Raw genomic sequence first — 22476 nt, forward strand, 5'->3', positions numbered from 1 at the left:
ATCTGGGAGGCAATCACAGTGAAATGAGTGTAATTAAGTTGCCAGTTGTTGTGTGCTTCTGTTGTGAATCAATAATTACTGGCCACATGTGTGCTTGTGTGTTAAAAGTGATATTAGCATCCTCCTGATGAGTCAATGCCCCCCCCCCCCCCCACCCCCCCACCTCTGCCCACCACATCAGGTTGCGAACACCGAGCCCCCTCCCCTGGAGTAATCTCCCCAGCAAATTGGGTGTTTGTTTGAATCTCTTTCCGGACCCTGTGTGTTCCGATAAGTGAATGCCATCTCACCGAATGTGACCACGTGATCTGTTGACACGTGTGATATATACCTCGCCTGTATTTGCTGCTCAGTCCCTTTATCAAATGTCAGGATTCATTTATTTGCAGGCTTCCCTTTTTAATCGTGTTACATGTATATAAATTAAACTACTGGCTAACATTCATTTCCAAAGCAAATTGCTTTTTTTCCCCCCATTACTTTCAAATATTCTTTCATCGTGGAGAAAACACCAACCATTAGGGAAACTCCTATAACTATTGTGCATTTACAGATTATTTTTTTACCATTATCTTTTATTCTCATAAGAAATCAATTTGAATATAAATGGGAACAAACTATTATTTGATATCTGATTACATTGTAACTCACCAAATTGAACAGCTCGTGTGTCATGCCTTGTTTACGCGACAACGAAAAGCCGAGGTTTCCTTCCAAACAAGGGACTGACACAAAGCAGGGCGAGGCTGGCATATGACCGGAGATGAGACGTGAACACCTGCACCATTGAAGAGTGTTTTAACTGGGAGTATCATCGCCTGTATGGGCAACACCGCCAGGGGTACCACCGTCCCCAGCCGGAAAGACATTTGCAACAAACAGCGCAGGTCAAAGGCCGGGGAACATTGCGAGTGAGCCCACCCACCCCAGCCACAGACTGTTTTCCCTGCTGCCGTCAGGGTGGCGTGATCGCTGCCTGAAGGCAAACACGTCGAGGATGAGGAGGACCTTCCTCCCTCAGGCTATCCGCCTGCAGAACATGAAACAATAGACCGAATAGACAAACTGTCAGACAGCAGTCGAGAACAAAGCTGACAACAAGGTGAAGAAAAAAAACTATCATCAGATTCTTCCAGATCAGAGTTGTTGCCAGTGTGGGAAACGGACACAATAAATTACAGATACCAAGTAAAGAGGCTGATAAATGTTGACGAAATAAATATCATGGACGACAGTTAACAACCTTTGTAACACATTGTGACTTCCCAGGGTCCTGTGATAAACCGCCAACCTGACCAGGGTGTACACTACCACCGTCCGTTGAAAACTGGGATCAAGTCCAGCTCCAGATCAAATCCCTCCTGGTTGATGCATCCCTTCACCTGCGGACTGATCCAGCTCTCAAGGTGGATAAAATCTATCTCCCCCTCGCCCTCACCATCAGACGAGACAGAAAACATTAAACAAATGCATTTGTTAAATCAAAGTAAAGGAGAACAGCATGCTGTTAACTCTGTTAAATTGTTTTTGGAGGGTCAACAAGTGTATCTGAAACGCATGCCTGAACCACTACCACTGGCAATCATCCATTCCTAAATCACACCCTTATGATCTGTAACTCTATGAACATATTGGCATTTAAATGATCTCTATTGTTGCAGACTATTGTCGTCAATTCGAACAGCATCCTGTTGTAAAACAGAGAGGGTGAGCGCAATCACCAGAAACCTTTCCTGTGACCGGATTCTGACACTTCTCCACAAAAACCTTGCGTTTGTGAAGTACACGTCAAGATAAACAGTTGTGATGACGGACAGGCAGACGAGGGCGGAGGCAGTCAGACACAGATTGAAATCAAACACCCACGATGATGAAACGCAGCGTTTGCTGCCAGCCGGTCCTGTGAGCATCTTCTGAGTCTTTGAGAATAAATCCCTAAAATGATATTGTGAATCTGGAGGGATTGCTCATTGAAGTGTGTGTGGGGGGGGGGGGGGGGGGGGGGGGGGACATTTTATAGTGGTGCACGGCGCTGCCTCTCCGTGGTGGAATCACAATCTGGTGTCAAAATCTGACAACAAGATGCAGAGGGGGAGGCATGGTGCATGTAAACCGCGCTGGCATTAAAGCGAGCGGGGCAGCCTGGTGGTTTGAGACCTCCATTTTTAAAAGGTCGAGGCTCTGGCGTTGAGTTCGGCTGCGATGGATCGATTCAACAATGCCTCATTAGATTCTTTAATTGCCCCTTGCACCCCGGTAGCCCACTCGCACGTGGCTTTATAAATCTCTGCAAGCTCGTTTTATTTTGATGTGGCTGTGCTCATACATACTTGCCCTTGCCCTTTATGTGGCACCCACCTCCTTCTGAAACTCTTCTCAAACATTTGGTCTCCTCAACGTCCCCTTCTTTTTCCGGAATGTAACGGCAGACTGCTCATATATGGCGCGGTGGTGTAATTTGACGCCAGCCTCGTCGTAGGATAGTTTCTATCGCGACAAATCGGTAAGGAAAGATGTTTTTACCTTGCTGACATGTTTCATGTCATGACATTTCATGAGTGAAGGACATATTATAGGGATGCACTGAGCTGCTTCTGGTAACAAAACGGCGATGGCATAAGGATTTATATTTTCCAAGCTTTACTGCAGATATCAGGAGAAGAAATAAGAACGTTGCAGGAATAATGTACTGGTTAACTTAACCGTGTGTATCAGAGAAGTGAAGGGAAGTGGAAATAAATGTACAGATTTTGATGCAGAGGATTCAATATTGAGTGTTTGTAGTCTTTTGAGTGTTTTTCTTCCAAACTGCTGAATAAGATGAAGACCAAGAGATGTAATGTAAATCTCAGGAGAAGAAATATGAGTGATACAGTACTGTGTGTATATATATATATATATATATATATATATATATATATATATATATATATGTATGAATGCAGTCTCCGTAGGTCTCCAGCTGAACACTTGAGTCTGCACTGATCACTGGCTAATCTAAATACCCTTCAATGCACATTCTGGATGAAAATTCCAACCAAAAGCTGCTCAAGTGAACACGGCGCTCTCTTGATATCTTCTCTACTTTGAAGTCAAACAACACAGTTACAACGAAAAGGACCCACAAGCATGAAAAATGTGCTGCAAGTACAGTTTTAAATATATATTGAACACACAGGATGTATAGAAATGACACCACTGTGACAAGAGTGTCTTGATAATTCTAAGTTGTGGAGAAAAAAAACTTCCTGAAGAATGAAGACAGGCTGCTGATATTTAAATTTTTTTATCAGAAGGAGTCTGCAGCATAAAGGGTTTCAGATGAACAGGCAATAATGATTGTTATATTTAGAAATCTATCAGTCATCTTCCATCAATAAGCACCGGAGTGAACCAACACTCGTGTAATAATACTAGACCTTTTCAATAAACAATCTCACTCTTATACATTTAAGAACTGCTGTCTAAAGCGATGCATCCTGGGAATAAACTGCAACATTAACTTTCATTTCAGTTCAGTTTCTTCAGGAGACTTTGTCAGTGTGTGGCATAAAGGTCAGCGCAGGAACAACAATAATCAGCTTTGTGGAGAGATGATGTGCCAGAGCCACGCAACATGAAACCGAAAACGCTTTTTTCATTTGTATTTTACTTTGGTCTTTTCAGAAAGATGCATCATGCGACACCCCCACACTACATCTCTGATGAAGATGGATGAACGTGGAGCCTGTCAAGGTATGTTTAAAACGGAATTGCCTGAAAAGATGAATACGTGTCAGATAACTATTATATATTATATAATCCTACGACTGTGGTGCACATATGTAGTAGTGGTATTTACGAAATGTTTAATTTCCCCCCGTTTCCATGGATTTGGAGCATTTTCAAAAAGTTCCACCTTGGGAGAGACATTTTCAAAAAAGTGCATTTTCACTTACTCCAAGCCCAGATGCTGACAACCCAAATAAAAGTTTTTTTTGTTTTCACCTGAACACGTAAACAGAACCTTGATCTCTGAATGGCAGTTGGTTGCTGGATTTAAAAATCTTTGTCCCAAAATGTTTTATTAACGGCTGTTGCGATCCATAGGTAAATAAAAAGCACAACTCTCCCTGTGCTTGTTAAAAGCTTCTGATTTGACATGTCTGGTATGAGCTGATGGTGTTAAACTTGAAGCATATTTTACGATATAAATTCATCTCCAATTCAGCAATAAAAACAGTTTCAATAAAATGTCGGTCTAATTTTTTTTTTTTTCCCCTGTGCTTCTTGATCAAGAATTAATGGAGCCCCCCAACTTGAAGTAGCACTGCATTAGACTGCATCCACAGTACTGACAGATGATCAGCAACACGACAATAATGCAACCATGAGGGTATTATTACATCAATAATTCATGCCTGTTTTGTTGATGCCTATTTTTTTGAATATCAAGAAAATGAATTCTTACTTTTATAGAAATTAGATTGGATTTTTGGTGTTTGTAAAGCCGATTGGTCCATAAAAACAGAGGACACGTGAGACAGCTCTGACACATCCCATCCTGCAAGTGTGTGAGAACACAACAAATTTTTGACACAAACACGAAACAACTTTATCCCTCACTTGGCCTCTTTTCTGCAGTCTGCCATCTTTTCTCCACCTCTGCTGCATGCCATCTCTAAGTCTTGTTTCTCTCTTTGTTCTCTATATCTTTACCATCGTCTCCAGTTCTCTCTCGCTCTCTCTCTCGCTCTCTCTCTCTATAATTGATAGTGGCCACCACTGTTATTTCATCCAAAGGGCCCTGTAAACAAAATCGTCTCTGACAGAACCAATATGGAAATCCCGGGCTAGGGGACCACAAGTTATGGCCTCTATCAGTGTGCGTGTGTGCTTGTGTGAGTGTGTGCGTGTGCACACGCGCACACAGTAAAGCCGGAATGAGGTTTCAGTGCTTGTATGTTCATGAGTGTATCTGCGAGTGTGTGAAACTGAGAGGTCGTTCTCCGTAATAAACTCTCGCGTGGCTGGTCATTAACTTGGCTGTGTGTGTGTGTGTGTGTGTGTGTGTGTGTGTGTGTGTGTGTGTGTGTGTGTGTGTGTGTGTGTGTGTGTGTGTGTGTGTGTGTGTGTGTGTGTGTGTGTGTGTGTGTGTGTGTGTGTGTGTGTGTGTGTGTGTGTGTGTGTGTGTGTGTGTGTGTGTGTGTGATGGGAAGGGGTCAAGGCCAAATTGACATCAAATGGTCTAAATTAGCCCTACTTGTCGCCATTGATTTACAGCGGCTGAGTAAATTGCATCTGTAGTGGGGTGGGGGGGGGGGGGGGGGGTGTACGGGATGGAGGTTTCTCTGTAATTGATTTCAGTGTGCGTGTTCAGAGGCGACAGAAGCTGTACGGGAGACACGAGCGGTTCGTGCTGTCATCATGGCGGCAACACTCACATCTAACCTTTACTCTGCTGAGCATACACAATGGGAGGAGGAGCAGCAGGAGAACCCGGAGCCATTCCAGTCGATGTCAGTATTTTAGACTGATTGGAAATAGGAAAAAAATATAATGCCATTGTTAAGATCGCTGCAGGAGTGGTATCCCTATTCATTTTTACATTTACAACACATTGCAAGGAATTAATGGTTTTAGAGACCAGGTACAACTTTGTGAAATCAAATATTGGCTTCAAACAGACGGCACTGGCGTGTTTTCAAGTGACAATGGGGAAACTGTTGTTGCATTTTGGGTGTCCTTTTCCATGGGAACTGTGCTCGGAGCCACTGACTTTTGGAAAATGGCTCCCAAGGTGGAACTTTTGGAAAATGTTCATAAATCTGTCTCTGTGGAAACGTGCAACTTTTCTGAAACGCTGCCGCAGCGCTGGTACACCGCGGCCGTAGTAAATAGTTCTTCTGCACATGTGAGTAGTTGGACAATAAAACACAGTGTTTGCCTCCAGAGTGTCATGACTCCCCCTCCAGCTTCTCCTCAGACTTGATAGTTTTATTGTTAACAATCCAACTTGGTCGTCCATCCATACAGATGTTGGTTTACTCGCCAAGCCAACAGCACCCACAAGTGGCCTGGCATGCTAACTACATCATTTCCAATGTTTCTGCCATTTCCGTTGACAGACATTGTTTGTGTTTTTGGCAAAACAACAAAAGAGTAAAATGTAATCTATGAGAGGGTCTGTCCAAATCTGTCTGTCTATATTCAAAAGACACAATACCTTCATGTCATCTTGTGTATGTACGCATAATTGTGTTTGCAGTCTTTGTATTTATGTGTAAATTATTGGCATTTTTTTCGTCATTTTGATTGTTTGTGCAGTAGCATGAGCGTTCATGCCTGTTCCAGATGACTCTTTTTAAAAAAATAGAAATAACTTTCTACTAAAGACCAAAGCAGAATAACATGCAGACGACACAAAATAAAAAGCTGAACAAAGTAATAGATTCCAAAAATAAAACCAATTTACCCGTCATAATGCAATGAAACTCTATAAAACTGCACCCACTCTCACCCATGACTGTAAGATTGATGCCTCTGGAAGAGCTCTTTCAGTTTTAAATGTCGATCGTTTTTTTTTTATGGTGCAAACCAATTGGTGCTTATATACGACCCTGTCTCCTGGAAATATACAGCTGTACACAGCAAGACTTGTTTTCACCATAACGTTTAGGTGAAATGACGTCGCTTGCTGGTGGATGTGTGTGTGTGTGTGTGTGTGTGTGTGTGTGTGTGTGTGTGTGTGTGTGTGTGTGTGTGTGTGTGTGTGTGTGTGTGTGTGTGTGTGTGTGTGTGTGTGTGTGTGTGTGTGTGTGTGTGTGTGTGTGTGTGTGTGTCAGCCAGCAGGTAGTTGGTATAGATTGGTGATCTCTCCAGAGACTTGAATCGCTCCATGTGGCCGGTTTCGGCTACAAAAGCCCTTTGGTTAAGCACAATAAAAGGTCAGACTCTTGATTAAATGTAAATAATTGCACAGCTTTCTAAAAAAAAAAAAAAAAAAAAAAGATTTTCTCCAGTATTAAACCGACAAAAACTCTTGAAGGCAGTTTTCTTATCATCTAATTTCTATAGATCTCTGCATTACCGTACTTTCCAGACTACAAGTCACACATCAGAAAAAAATCCATATACAGCAATTTGCAATTGTGTATAAAAACATTTATTCTCGGTGTCCAGATAATTGTTGATCATCAGCGGCTGTTCCAGAACCTTCTGTGAATTTATTCCTCTGCTCTGGCCGTGGTGTTTATAGCCCACGATTAGTAATTGTTTCCCTTAATATGACAACAGTCTCTCTGCATAGTCTGCCGTAGCCATTAGACTCAATCCGTGGTTGTCAACATGGTGTCCGGCCCAGATTGTTTACTGAAAATAGGAAAATTACTCCAGTTAAAATATATTTTTTCTTCAAAAATGTTTTCAACACTGTGGTTGAGCAAGAAGTTTTCTAAGAAGACGTAGATTGTTTATAGTCATGGTTTCAGTATGGTAATATCCCCTCAATTGTCACTATTTGTCTCTAAGTGATCAGTTTCTTCTTGATCTGTTTGAATCTCTCTTTTTTTTTGTTGTTGTTGTTGGATATTTTGGGATATTTGTGTTTTATGTTCTGTAGCTCTGCCCCAATTTCAGCTGGAGCGTGATTCAGCATGTCACTCAGGTTTATCGATTCCTTTACGACACACACACACACACACACACACACACACACACACACACACACTAGGCAGTGCCATTTTGTGCTGGATAGAGGCGGATGCACTTTGGGAAGTCTCGTCCGTTACACCTATAGCAAATTAAAACCTGTCTTTATGGTTTATAGATTCATTAGTCTCAGTTCAACACAAAAGTACAAAGCAATTCCATACACCAACCATACGAACAAGCAAACGCACTGTTTTAATGCTCTAATTATTTTCTATTTTCTACAAGTGCATTATTATTGTTCTCTTTGTTGTCGCTTAACTTTTGTTTACCACGAAGCAGACAAAGCCATGTTCGATCCCTATGATTGGCTAATAATCACTGTCATTCTCTTGAATGGGTATTGATATTAAAATTGTGGCTGATCAGTGAAAATGGACACAAAGCTTTGCATATGTACTCTGTGTCTCATCTGCTTTTCTGTCTGTGTCCTGGAAGGTTACGTATGTGGACCAAAGTTTCAGTACCACCGGTGGCCAAGGGGGGGCAGTGTTGAGGTTAATAATATCGACTGTGACACCTTGAGGTGTTCCAGACTCTGTTTTCAAGTGAAAACGGCAAACTTTGGTGTGTGACTACATGACCAGGATGCTCCGAGCCATTGAAAGCTACGAAATATGGAAAAACGATGCATTTTCACCTGAAATGATGTGTGGTCTCAGAGACCACCACCGCCTGCAACATCTTCCCAATAACATTACAACATATGAGAGCCGCATCCCGCCTCTGCCCATCCTTCACTTCTTTCTCTTTCTCCCCATCAATTACTTGACTTTTTTTCTCTAATAGTATGTTGACTTAGAGCAGTGCCCTCTGGTTTAAATGTTAAAGGCATTTTCCAATGCATTGGAATGTGCAGAAGTATGAAGACCATGGCGTTTACATGATTTGAAGGTTACACATGTGTTTTTCTGAGGCGTAGAGCCTAGATAAGCCTTCAGTCTTCATATGTCAATGTGTAATCTATCCCTTCATGGGATTTGATATATATATTTCTACATTTCATTGAGATGAATTGTAATCAGCAACTACAACTTCTACTTGTCCACCCCTGGCTTTAGCCGAATATTAAAACTTCACTCAACAATTTTCTCATTTATGTTCCAGGGAGCTTATTTTTTCCCCCCACACAATGTCGGTGTGTCGTCACCTTTTTGGTGTTTTCCAGTGACGAAGTGAGTCTCACTTGGTGTTAGTTTTAAAAATCAACAGCAGATTTTGCTTAGCGCATCTTTATGTGCCGTGTGATGTGACTGTGCCTCATATCAGTGTTGATGCTACTGGAAACAGGACTGTCAGCGCTTCAGTGCATCATGACACAGCCTATAATAGCAACACATGCACAGACACTGGATGCTGAGGACCACCAAGCGTTGGTGGGGGGAGAAGCCCTCATAGTGTCATATTTTCTCACGCTTTGGCTGTGCATGAGCTATCACACATGATCAACACACGCTCACAGACAGGAACACACACACACACACACACATAGTTGCGCGCTGAAAGCCTGAGCAGTTCTCTTCACCAGCCTTAATTGGATTCTAATGTATTCGGTTTGCGCCAATGAGCAAATAGATCCCTATGCTTTTCTGATGGGAGGAAAGGGAGCAAGCAGAGAGAGGGGGGGGGGGGGGGGGGGTGAGGGAAGTTAGAGGTAAATAGGGAGGTTTGTCAGCGACGGTCATCTTCCCGCAGTCGCAGAGTGGAGTGTATCGTCTCAACAAGCTGTCCACGGAATTTCCACAAGAGACGTTTGACCCAAGACTGAGTAAAACTACCTGTATCAGTCTTCTACCTGTCATCATCTCCCCCGGCAGCTGAGTCTGAGAGTGGAGGGTAGACCGTGACAAACAAACCTCTTGCTTCTGTGTGTTTTCCACTTGGAATATGAGCAACCCGAGCATCTGCACCAATCTCAGTTCTCCTGCCTCTAGTGCACTGTCCAGTGGACTGCTGCTTAGAGCACTCCAAAAGTGCTAGTCATTGATAACCATCAACATTGTAAATGACATGAGAAGGAGAGATCCAACCCCAAATGGTTAAGACACTCACTCACCCACTCACCCTCTTCATCCCATTGAGGACATAAGGCTGCAATAATACTCGGCCGTCCAACCCTGTCCTGAGCTTTGGCATGACAAGGGTCTGTCACACCGGCCAGAGTGTGCAATTTTCTTTCTCGATTGTATTGAGATGTTGCAGGTGACGGTGGTCTGTGTGACCCCGACGCCCCATTCACACGACGGTTCAAGTGAAAACGCATCGTTTCCGAATCTATAGGTCACAAAAGTTGCACGGTTGCACTGAAACGTTTTGAAAATGTTGCCGGTTTACACAGAAACAACAGAAATCCTCAAAATGATGCGGTTTTCAAGTAGTGCTGTTGTTTTTGTAATAAAACCCCGCATGCACATGTGTGCAGACACCAGCACATGAACTAGGCTGCAATGAGTGAATGGTTTGAGTATTTTTTTGTCTTTTGGGAATTAATATTCATATTGATAGCAAAATATCTATAACAAGTTTGTGTTTGTGCGTCACTTCAACATGACACAGCTAAGTTGGTAACGAATGCCTACATTTATCTGATATAATGAAAATTTGCTGCCTCGAGGCTTCCTCTAATAACATGTGGAATGATGTTAAAGGCAAACTGAACAATATTAGTGTTTGAGTTTCTTCAACACACTTTCATCTGCACTGAATAAATTAGCCAGATTTAAAAAAAAAATTAATTTTATACGGCGGGGTCATGTCTTCAAATATTATCAGCAAATATTAAGAATACATAACTAAAGATGTCTGTACAAGTTTGATCTGGTTGTTTTGTTTTTTTTTGTGACTGAAAATCAGAAATCATCTGCAATTATTTTCATACAAAGTACTACTTCCTCTCCCCAAGCAGTGAGTTGGGTCTCATCTGTATCCACACCACTGTATTTTTACAACAAATATTACTTTGTGCTTGCTGAACTAATGCCTTGCTTCAGGCTGCACACCCCAAGAGAAATATTTCAAACTTAAGACGTGGGGAACAGAGTGGCTGAGGAAGAAAAAGAAAAAAAAAAAACGTCATCCGGTGGAATTGGAATAATATTTTCAAGCGAACTGATTTGGTTCAGCTCTATAACTCGGACGGATGGCAGTTGGCTAAATGTTATAGAAGTGCTGGGGTTGGGAGAGAAGAAGAATAAAGTGGCCGGTGGAGGAGGGGAGCGAGTAACAAAAGAGAAGGACAAGTGAGGATAAAGGGATGTAGCCGAGGTCAGGCTAATTTTGCTCAAAGAAATTGCTGGAGAGCTCCTCATGTTTATGAGAATGTATTCAAATAGATAACTCCCTTAAAGAATAAGTGAGTATGCTTATTTTCAGAAAAAAGATGCGTATACAGAAAACAATCTGTGTATTAATTTAAATCGTATTATTTTATTATCTTCTTATATCTTCTTATATCTTAGAAACTTTTTCATTTCTAAATCAAGAAAATAGAATAACAGCACAACCATGTGAACAATGTATTCTTTAATATTTCTATTATTATTATTCTCATTTTTTTTTGCAATTGCACCTATCGTGTGTTTCAGGTGTTTTACCTTATTTAACAGGAGAGTAGACCATTTTTTTAAAAATCAGTGGAAAGTGCAAATAAATAAAAAAAATGAAAAGAGAAATGTTTAAGTTGCATATTGTGAAAGCTTCAAGGAGCCTCTGCGGTGGTGCCAATGAGACACATGGAGCTCCAGAGCAGCAGGTTGCAGATCTCTGGTCTTGGATTATTGACTTTTGCATCAGCAGTACATTTCCACCAGTTATGATGTGTTGTTCCATGTGAGATTCCACATGACAGCTTTAATCTCATCCGGTGACGTCTTCAACTGCCGAAATGGACTGAAATGTGTAGAAGGGAAACATGTGCAGTACACTGACCCTCGACATTTAATTCTTACGTTGGCCTATGTGACGTGACGGGGTTTTTCCATCTCTCTGTTACTGATTAACAACTTCCCTTCCTGTGAGCTCAGAAACTTCCTCATAAACCACCACATCTACTGAACTCCTTCTTACAAATCACTATTCTGGTTTATCTAACTCAGAGGTTCCCAAACATTTTTGGTCGGGCCCCCATTTGGTCTGAAAAAGTTTTTTTTTGGTATTCAATGGAGTTTGTAAAATATTTTGAATTGTCTCTCTTTTTTCAGTATTACTGTTCAGAATAATGGGTAAATTTGCATGTAATTGTTGTCCTGGTGCGTTCTCCTATCTGACCTTCTCAAACACTCTGACATCACTTTTAAATTTCATCAGTGGAGTAATTTGAGCTGATGGCAAAAGTTTCATTAGTGAGAAATACATATTCATATTTGTACAGTTACTCCATTATTCTTCATTTGTATAGTTTAACAAGCTGGTCCAGGCCCCATTTCCTGCTATATTTTAAACACTAAACCCTGGTAGGATGGAACAAAATCTGGGTTCCTTGATATGGGAAGAGGAAAATGGTCTTTAAGTTTAAAGCAGGCCTTCACTTTATTGAAAGGTGCCATCTTTTAGCACTTTATCATCATTGTGTCACAATTTCACAACCCCATAAATGCCAATTTATAAATAGATAACCGTTTCTTGAATCTCTGTGGTTTGCCTATTTTTGTTTAACCCCCCCCCTTTTAAACCTGTAGAACCAGACTCAGAGGTGGGGGGTTTCTGATGTTCCGCTTGGGGGTAAAATATGTCTGGTGGATCAGTTCCTATCATTGAACCACCTGGCATTGCTTCCATATTGGACAAATTAACTTTAAAACATGCAATATATACATCCAAATCGTGATCGACATTCAAAAAGGCAAGTGATGTGGGTATTAAAGATGACTTAACACTGAAGGGTGTCATCTGCATACAGATAAATAATAAATGAAGTGGTCTTCATAAGCTCTGCTCAATGCGCAATGCCGAATGCAAACTGAAGGGGGCCCACTGGACACCCCTGATGGACTCCACGTACAGTAGAAAGAACTTGACCGACAAGAGTTGGTTCCTAAATGCCTCGGATGGCAGGTTTATAGCTAATGTTTTCTTGGTTTAGTTTCTTTTAAGTTTCTATTAACGGAAGACGTGAGGAGAGTTTTAACCCTCACAATTTCTCAAATCAGAGTGATGAATATAATTTGTCAGCCGAGTGAGTGCATTTCTTAACGTTCACCAAAACTTTTGCTACATTGAGTGACTTTGGAGAGCTCGCCAGAACCTCCCACTTTCCCAGTGGGAAGCTCGAGATTGACAGCGTTCAGTTGCCAACTTCCCACTTGAGAAAACGGACCTTTTCCACCTTGAGTTAATCGTGAACACACTTCTGATTTGTAGCAGGAAGGTACATTCTGAAGCAGGCATATGGGACGTAGACCTGCTGTATTGTCTACATATGGAGAAGACCGGGCCAAAAAAAAGTCACACACAGTCTTTAAAATCCCAGCAAAGCTGTCGACTCTCACCCTCTGACGCGAGAACTTATATGATTCACTCAAAACTCACACTGACGCTGCACACCATTTCACCCAAATCAAGTCATGAATTTACTTTGAATGCTTTGACAAAATAAAGCATTTTCAACCGTTGACCCGAAACAATACACCGCATTTGAAGACAAATGATAGCTAGAGGCTTCTGTGCAGCCATCCATCCATCCATCCATCAATCACATACCGCTTTATCCAAACCAAGCGTGCTGACGATAATAAAAGCTATCAACCTGCAAGAACAGGGTAAAGTACAGGTTATCGCAGGACAAAGAGACGTTAGATTGAATTAGTATTAGGAAATCAAAACTAAAAACTCCAGATGATTTATCATACTGTATATTCCACCTGCTTTCGTGCAATGGTGACATCTTGATCATCCATCATTAAAATCACTGAGTGTAAAATTGTATTGTAAAATTACTGATAAAACAGGTTCGCTCTTTGCAGCTGGCTTTAGCTCACTTTCACTTTTTCTTATAAGAACAAATCCAGATTTGATTAGCAGTAATTTTAAATAGTTTCTCCAACTTTCTCCAACTTAGTCATCTGATAACCCCATACATACCCGACATTCTCACCAAATGTCAAAGTTTAGACACTCAAACACATTTGTCTGGACGATGCTCGTCGCCAGAGAAAACACATATGCATAGGAGGAACATGAAATCCCTACATGGTATGTCCTGAAGCACAGCATGGGTGTGAGATGTATCAGATTGATCGCAATTAACTATAATTTTTTTTCTATTACAATCAATGTCCCTTAATGTTAACTCTCGTCTGACACAAACACACATACAAACTCAACATCACCGCTGTTTGTGGCCCTATCATTACTTTTTTTGTGTGCATTTTGGTTAAAACATGTTGTAAAGCTTTGTGTTTTGGTGAAGTCAATGTCATTTTATTCTTTATCAACCCTTTCTTGCTCTTTCATCTGATTTCCTTCTATTTCTAAAAGACACATCTATACCAACCCGTTTCGCTTTCATCACACATTTCTCCCTGTTTGGCAGCAACATGGATTTCTTGAAGGATATATTTGTATATATTGTGTGTGTATTTCATTTTCCTCTAAAAAAAAAAAAAAAAGTTTTTATTCACCCCACTCCCAAGTGAAAAGTAAACCCAGGGAGGTCTTCCTCTCTCACGCTTCTGGAATCAAGCCGCTAGGGGGTGCTGTCGCTCCTTCCACAGGGGCCTTTGGAGCGGGACGGAGCCACAGGCAGACAGGCAGACAGACAAATGGTCCGGCTCACGTCTCTCAGTCTCCGGAAATCCTCCCATCCCTCCGCCGGCTGATTTGCAATTCAATAAGTCACAATGTCATCTCTTTAGCTTTTACACATTTAGCTGACAAAGGGAACCAGGCAGGCTGCCTTATGAAATATCGTCTCGGACTCAAAGAAGACCTTAATGTTCTCTCTCTCTCTCTCTCTCTCTCTCTCTCTCTCTCTCTCTCTCTCTCTCTCTCTCTCTCTCTCTCTCTCTCTCTCTCTCTCTCTCTCTCTCTCTCTCTCATCTGACTTGTACAATCCCCCCCCCCCCCCCCCCGCCATCTCCACCTCCCTCTGTCACTCCTCTTCTTCCTCCCCTCCCTGCTCGAACACATTGGCACTCTCAATTGAAAGTGAATGGCTTTTTATTAAGGGGGCGCTCGGTGGTTCACATTTTGCTCCTTTATGTGGCGGGTGCGTGCGTGCGCGCGCTTGCGCGTCGTGGTCTTTAGATTACAGAGGTGGATTACAGAGTGGGCAGGTGTAACTTGTGTTTTGGTATGAATAATGCAGAGAGAGGCTCTGCATGGATGGACAAACACGTCAGCGAGCCCGGACGCGCAACTGACACCGACGTGCGTAAAATCCGCCCAAATACGCATCTTGTCTTCTTAGAAATGTACTTGTTTTAAAGTTTTGAAGTCTGTGCTTGGTATCAGAATATCATCATGTATTTTAATTCTTTATTCAATAAGTTCAAATGATTTTCTTTATTGTTGGTTTAACAAATACACGTGTTTTAATTAATTTGTTCATTTCTAAAGAGCCCCTAGTTGATTGACTCAATGCTTTTAAATAAGTTGTAATAACTACATGGCCACATTTCAGTTCCCACAGCAAGAACGGCATCCAACATATAAAAAAAAAAAGCTCAGGAATCCTACTGTACTAGACTTTCTTTGTCGATCCTGTAAAAGGAAGCAGCTAAAGACACTTTATAATAAAGACAAATAAACCCAGCAATGTAGCCAGCTTTTGTGTAAAAAAATGTAATTGTATCCTAAAGAAAAATGTATATAAAGCAAAGGTGAAGTTGACGAAATGTCAAGCGTAACAAGCAACCGAGAGGGAAGACGCGTCCAAATAAAGACCTAAATACTCCATTGGTGGTTTTAACTGTCACTCAAGGCCCTTCATCCCGCCTCATCCCGCACCCTCCTCAGCCCCGCAGCCTCCTCTGGGCCCTCCCCCTCCTCCTCCTCCTCCTCCTCCCCCTCCTCTGCCGCCTGCTGGAAGTGTCAGCCCTCCTCTCTCAGTCCTCTCCTCCTCTCTCCTCCCTCCATCCCGAGCGGACGAGTGTGTACACCGACTCTCAAGTTGAGCCCGGTCGCGCGCGCGCGCACGCACGCTCACAGATAACAGCAGGAGGAGGAGGAGGATGACAGTCGGAGGATAGACAGAGACAGGGAGGGAGGAAAAAAGGAGGAGAGCGGACGGAGCTTCTGCCGGACGAGCGGAATTAGGATTTCTTTCTTTCTTTCTTTTTCTTTTTTTTTTTTAAATTCCTAAACGAACCTTTCGTGACAGTTTTTGTTCACTCTCCTTTGAATAAATCGCCTCTGAAGTGGACTTTTTTTCTTCCCCCTCCCAATCGCTTGGAGTTCATGTTGTGTTCTCGTCCAACTTTGGAAGAGAGAAAACTGCGACTGAGGGCAGAAACGCGGAGGTGTCCCCTGCGTTAAAGCGTCCCGTCTGGATAAATAAAGCGCACCGGTGGATAAAAGCGCACCGTTCGGGGAAACGGGTCCATTCATCGGCTGTGGCTTCAGTGTAACACGCCACTCAGTTTTCACACATTTTTTGGAGGATTTAAATAAAGAAGGCAACGTGCACTGGACTTTCCCATCGGGGGGGAGGGATTTTTGAATATTGGAGGATTTATAGTTTACACTGTCTATAGGTCAAGCGCAGCGGGAGCGCCATTTGGTCAAAATGAAATCATTGGTGGCTCCGATGTCACAGTGATCATCTGTGGAAGAAAGACAAAAATTAAGGAGAAAAAAAAAGTGACGATTTTTTTTTTTCTCAAAAAAAATCAAAGCTCGTCTTCTGTGTGTCGTTTTGTGAACAGTCCCGGAGATTGTATACCGACAGGAGGGGATGGAGACGGGGTGGAGAGGAAGAGGCGCGCCGCTGGGATGTCGCCTCTGGAAGACGGTGCTCGTTCTTTCCCTGTGGAAAGGTAAGAGGCGTTAAGGCGGGTGAAAACTTGTTGCCAGCGTGAGATGCAGACTATTCTCTCCTTATTTTCTGGCTTTCATTCTCAACGAAATGAAGGAGAAACTGGAGCGAAAATTGTCAACTTTTGTCGCGCTTCGCTATTGTTCTTGTGAGAACAGGAGCGTCATTTGGCACGTTGTGTTCGCTTTGAAGGACGATGACAGTCGGAAATTGGGAGGTGAAACCCAAGGCAATTCAAGTTGAACAGCCTCTTCGGTTTGCTCCAAACTAACAATGCACAGAGAAGTGTCCGCCTGTGCCAAGAAGTGACATCACTTATACTCACCTTTAAATTTTCTCCCTGTATTTATATGATGTTGAAGTGTGAGAACGGGTCTGTAAATTTCAAAGCCTTCTGGTTTTTTCCAAACATAAATACTGATCGGGTGTCCAATAGTAACACTGACATCTCTTGTGTCCGCATATGTGTGCTGAATAATAAGTAATTGAATGAGCCGACGCGTCCGGACTTGTGCCATCTGTGACAGCGGCTCGCTCCTGGGCCGTGTTGAGGTATCGGACGCGGGGACGTGCATGGTGACACCGTGACAGGCGGTTTCCATCACACATCCTTCTTGAAATCCTTGCGAAAGTTTCCGGCCTGCGTTTACTTATATTTTAAGGTCGGTACAGCCTGGATGTAAAGATGTTTTGATGAATTTGTCTGATCCTTCTCCCTGCTTTTAAATAAACCGAGAAAGTTGCGTAATAGTCTCCATTAAAATAAGAACAATACGTCGTCTTTACCTCAAACGTACAATATTAAGAAAAACGTGAAGGTTACAGCTAAAATCTCTAAAGCTGATTAGTTTATAAAAGTATTCAGAATGTCTAACTAGTGCTCCATGAACTTTTAAGTGCATTTTAGAAACTAAATTAAAGCAAAACCCGTTCAGAGCGCGGTTTGGGACGCATGAGATTTGAGCACTACAATGCAGGACTGCGATGGTCTGGTTTCAGATCGGATGAACCCACCTACTCTAACGATGTGGTGGTGGTGGTGGTGGTGGGGGCTCAGCATCAGAAAAACAAGAGCGTGGTGCATGTTTTTGGGTTTGAAGTGCTCGGAGCGCGTCAGCACCGGAACGTCACATTACTCTCTGTGCGTGCGTGCGTGCGTGCGTGTGTGTGTGTGTGTGTGTGTGTGTGTGTGTGTGTGTGTGTGTGTGTGTGTGTGTGTGTGTGTGTGTGTGTGTGTGTGTGTGTGTGTGTGTGCTCAGCCCGGGGATCGCTCACGGCCCACTGAGCAGTTTAGAGCGGCCGCGCCGTGCGCTCCGGAGCGCGGTGGTCGTTCTTTGCGCGCCGCGGAAACAGCTGCGCCCCTGCAGGGAAAAAACAAAAAAACAACCTTCCCTTAAAAAACAACAACCCCAAAACGGCTGAATAACCAAACGGCTGAATTTCCCCCAACAGTCCCCATCGTCTTCATCCGACTTATCCCATTCCCCCCCCCCCTCCACCCCACCCCTGTTGCCTCCTGCCCCGGCACTGACTTCGACCCTTTTGGTGGCGCATTTGGCCGTGGAGCTGCTCCCTCGGTGAACGAGGTGGTCACTCACCTGTCTTGTTCACTGTGCGACTCTCTTTCGAGCTGCCTCACGTGCACAGATTCACTTGAACTTGGCTGGAGTTAAAAGATCTCTCCCTGGCACCTCTACTGCGCAAATGAAGCTGGTTAAAACACACCTTCCTGTCCATCCTTTATATCCTAACATGCCTCCAGATTCACAGTTCAAATGTTGCACTGGTTAAGCCTGCATGAATGTACAGTAGAGTAGTCTGTCTTTTTTCTTCTTCTTTGTATTGAGTGGCTGCTGTCTGTCACACTGCAGCTGTCATCTGTGATACTTCAGATTTCTCCACTCCCACCTCCATATTTAACTACACCCACAGAAAACAACACCTTTCACAACATATTCTGCTCAGATGCCTTTTAATTAGAGCCACTACATTTCCCAGTGTTATTTTTTTGGGCCTTTTTTTTTTTTTTTTTTAAGTGTCTTCCACCGGCTTGTGTCACCCTTTTCAGAACATGAGTGGGATTCTTTCTCTTTCTCTCTTTTTTTAAAAAAAACACCTCAATTTCAGTGTAATTACATCATACCCGTTATTCCAGGTCGTCTATGGGATGCAATTGCGGGTTTCTTCAAAAGCCCAGGCATCACAGAGACTCCTGCTCAGAGGCGGAGGAAGGCGGCGCCGCTTGGCCCTTGAAGGCTTGGCAGCAGGCTGAGCAGTCACTAGGTGGTCACCATCAGGGCCCTGTAGTCTCAGCGGGAGACGCGTGGCAAGCGGCGGGAGACTTCCCCGCAATCAAACCTGTGCCATTCATCTTTTCTGCGACTTCTCTGTTTGGAGATTATGCGGTTTAGATATGTTTTGATTGACACTTGTCTGCACCGCGAGCGAGTCGGGCCTTACGTTTCCCCTCAGCCTCTGCAGCGTTCCGGTGGAAACGCGGGAAAACAAATCAGCGGCGCTCATGAAAATGAACTCGGGTGGGGGGGGCGTCTCTCCTTTCTTTCACACACTTTGAGCATAATTTTCCGACTGTTTCCGCTCAGCCACAGATTAATATTTCAGCTTTATTGCGAGTGCAGTGCCTCGCAGAAATGCACAGGAGAAACAAGGTGAGTCAAATATGGAGTTTTGTTTGCAGGAGAGCAGTTTGTAATTCAAGCCAATGACGCTTTATTGACTGTTTCAATGAAGAGAGATGTCAGAGTCCTTGAATGACAGATTTTACCACATTTTTCATCATAAAGTCTTGAGACGTGTGAGTGACATTCTCAGTTGAATAGAGATTTATAAATAGTGCACCAAGTGTTTTCTCCTAAAAGAAGGAAATAAATGTGTTCTCACATTAGAGCAAATCATCATTCACTCATTTTATTTCTGTGGCACTCACAGAAATCATTGCAAACTTTTGACACATCACTTCTTTCACGATGTTCTCTTTCTTTGAAAACCTTGTTTTAAACATGGCAAAACTGAAACCAAGACCCAAATCACAGAGGATAATCAGCCTCACACACTGTCACCGCTGAAGATTTACAACAGCCTCTCCCTTTCAACCACTTCTTTCTCCATTTCACTTCACTTACATGCACTTTGCTGAAACATGAATCAGCAGAACTTGAACTGGCTTAGAAAGAACAATCAAGGGCAGAAACTTTACTTCACTTTTGGCAACGTCTGAATGGAGACTGTGAAGCTGCTGCGTAAACTGCAGTTGTATCCAGAGTAGGAAGCACCAGTTATTTCTCTTCAGGTAACTTCAGCTGTGCTGTGTTAGGAGTTGGAATTAGTTTTAAAAAGAGGGTTTTTGAGGCAAAAAAAAAAAAAAAAAAGAGATTTTCTGGTGTCAGAAAGCAGGTGTCAGGAATACAACTAATCTGAAAACTTGATTGCAAATTCAGGAGACTTTGTCAAATAAGTTTGTCTTTTTCCAACATCCTACGTGAAAATATTTGGACGGAGCTGAAATAAAAATGAAAAGATTATTGTGGTGGTTTGCACTTTCGCCTCACAGACAAAGAAATCCAGGATAAAGTCCAATTTTGGCTTCTTTTAATGTGAGTTTTCTCCACGCACTCTGGTTTTCTTGCAAGGTTGAAAAACACGTGTTTCAGCAAAAAAAAAAAAATGTTCTGTGCGTGTGCGTGTTACCTCCTAGAGGATAAAGCTCGTCCCCAACAAAGCTCATTGTTGTTTGGGTTTGTAGTCTGAGGTCACTGTCGGTGACAGTGCAGAGCCACTGTGCCAATTTAAAGCCTCTCATACTTTAGAGTTTCTGCTCTAAAAGCTCTTAATACCGAATCACCCCCCCCCCCCCCCCCCCCCTCTGATTTGCCGTGGGGCTGGTCGAACTGTGTCTGGGAGGAGGCCCACTTAGTCCCGGCACACGCCCTCACAGGGGACTCTTTTCTGGGCTCGGCTCGCGAGTTACTTGGCCAGCTTTAGAGGAACTAGTGCGTCTCCAGGGTGGTAGATTTGAGGTGATTAAAACATTTTAGTGGTCTTTTTTGAATGTTAATTACCAATGGGTGTCTGCCTAGTTGTGCTTCATGTGCAGTTGTTGGTGTTTTTCTGTGTAAAAGCTGAACATAGAGAGATGGGGGTCCCTGTTGGAGGTTTGTACCAAATAACTCTGTACAGATCTTATATAAGAACAAAGGAATCTTTATGTCATGTTGGAACAATTGGGTGTCAATCATAAGGATAAAGGCCCAGAAGAGGTTCCAAACTGGCCCGACAAACCACCAATTAAATGGTAAAAATTTCAAATAAAACATATTTTTAAAAACACATTTCTTAAGAGTAGCACCAAAATACAACAGTGAGATCCGAGCTGAGATATCAAATGATGCTGCCATGACAGTTAGCTCCCTCATTGCGAAAAATCCTGCCTCAAAGTCACGATTTCTGGGATATTTCACTGTATTTTGCACCAGAAGGTTTCATTAAAGTTGGATTCATGTTACAATTGCAGTCATTTTCAGTAGTCGTTGTCATTATAAACATCCAAATGCTATTGGATGTTTGCGTGTTGATTTCAGCACACGGAAGACAGGTTTCAATGTCGCTGCAGGAAACAGCCACACGGCAGGGCTTCTACTTCAAGTGTCCAAACCTAGAAGAGAAAACACACTCTACACCACTGTGTGTGTGTGTGTGTGTGTGTGTGTGTGTGTGTGTGTGTGTGTGTGTGTGTGTGTGTGTGTGTGTGTGTGTGTGTGTGTGTGTGTGTGTGTGTGTGTGTGTGTGTGTGTGTGTGTGTGTGTGTGTGTGTGTGTGTGTGTCCCAATGAATACTGTAACTGGACTGTTAACCTGTAGCAGAATGTCAGCACTGTGCTCCATTACTCATGCAATACAGAGCATTAATAATTACTGATGGGAAATCTCACACACACGCACACACACACACACACACACACACACACACACACACACACACACACACACACACACACACACACACACACACACACACACACACACACACACACACACACACACACACACACACACACACACACAGCCCTCCCGATAAGCTGTCCTCTCTCTCTGCCTGCTTTCTTTGTGTCTCTTTGTTGGTTTCATTCACTGACTGACTCATTCAGCCGTGCACACACGTGTCAATCTCACACACAGACACACACGCGCACACACAGACACGCACACACACACATACATACATGCACACACGCAGCCCATTCATACACACCAGTACACAGAGGCTGCTTATCCTAAGGAAAATATACAAACAGAATAGATTGTAAGGAGGAAAAAACACATTTTAAAAAATCACACACAGGATAATACAAAGATGTAAAAAAATGTGAGCTTTTAGCATTCACTCGTGAATGGAAGAAGGTATGCTGCAAAAGCTAAACACTACATTGCAAATAAAAATTACCCTCCTTTCGAGTGGGATGTATTTTTTTTTTTCTTCCTTCTTCACACTCACATGGGCTTTTTGTCACGGTGACGGTGAGAGAGCCGAGCCCAGATAGAAAAAGAGACAGTGGAGAAGGTCAAAGAGGTGTGTTTTAGAAACCACTCCATGCTTCTTCTTGTTTTCGCTCTCTTTTTTTTTTTTTTAATAAGACATTTCATACATTTATTAGTGTTTTGCATGTAGTGTGGCAAACTGCCATGCAGCTGCAAATCCTTTCAGTATTGGAAAACTGTCACATCAATCACATTTTGTCAGCGTAGTGTGTTGTGTGCTGGGAATTTCAACGTGGGTCTTCTAAAACAACTGAAGCATGG

At 42.8% G+C, this 22476-nt stretch overlaps 1 protein-coding gene across 1 annotated transcript in view; it reads left to right on the top strand.

The window, feature by feature from the left end:
- Nucleotides 1-16579: 16579 nt before the first annotated feature.
- Nucleotides 16580-22476, top strand: part of LOC308131920 (transmembrane protein 132B) — a gene marked incomplete at both ends in the record, with an annotated part of 302585 nt that continues 296688 nt past the window's right edge. The window contains one exon of the mRNA XM_080498813.1: nt 16580-16661. Within this exon, the coding sequence (XP_080354939.1) occupies nt 16580-16661 (82 nt within the window). The remainder of the gene's footprint in view (nt 16662-22476) is intronic.

This window comes from Blennius ocellaris, assembly GCF_963422515.1.
Source record: "Blennius ocellaris genome assembly, chromosome: 7".
In the NCBI taxonomy this organism is placed as follows: Eukaryota; Metazoa; Chordata; class Actinopteri; order Blenniiformes; family Blenniidae; genus Blennius; species Blennius ocellaris.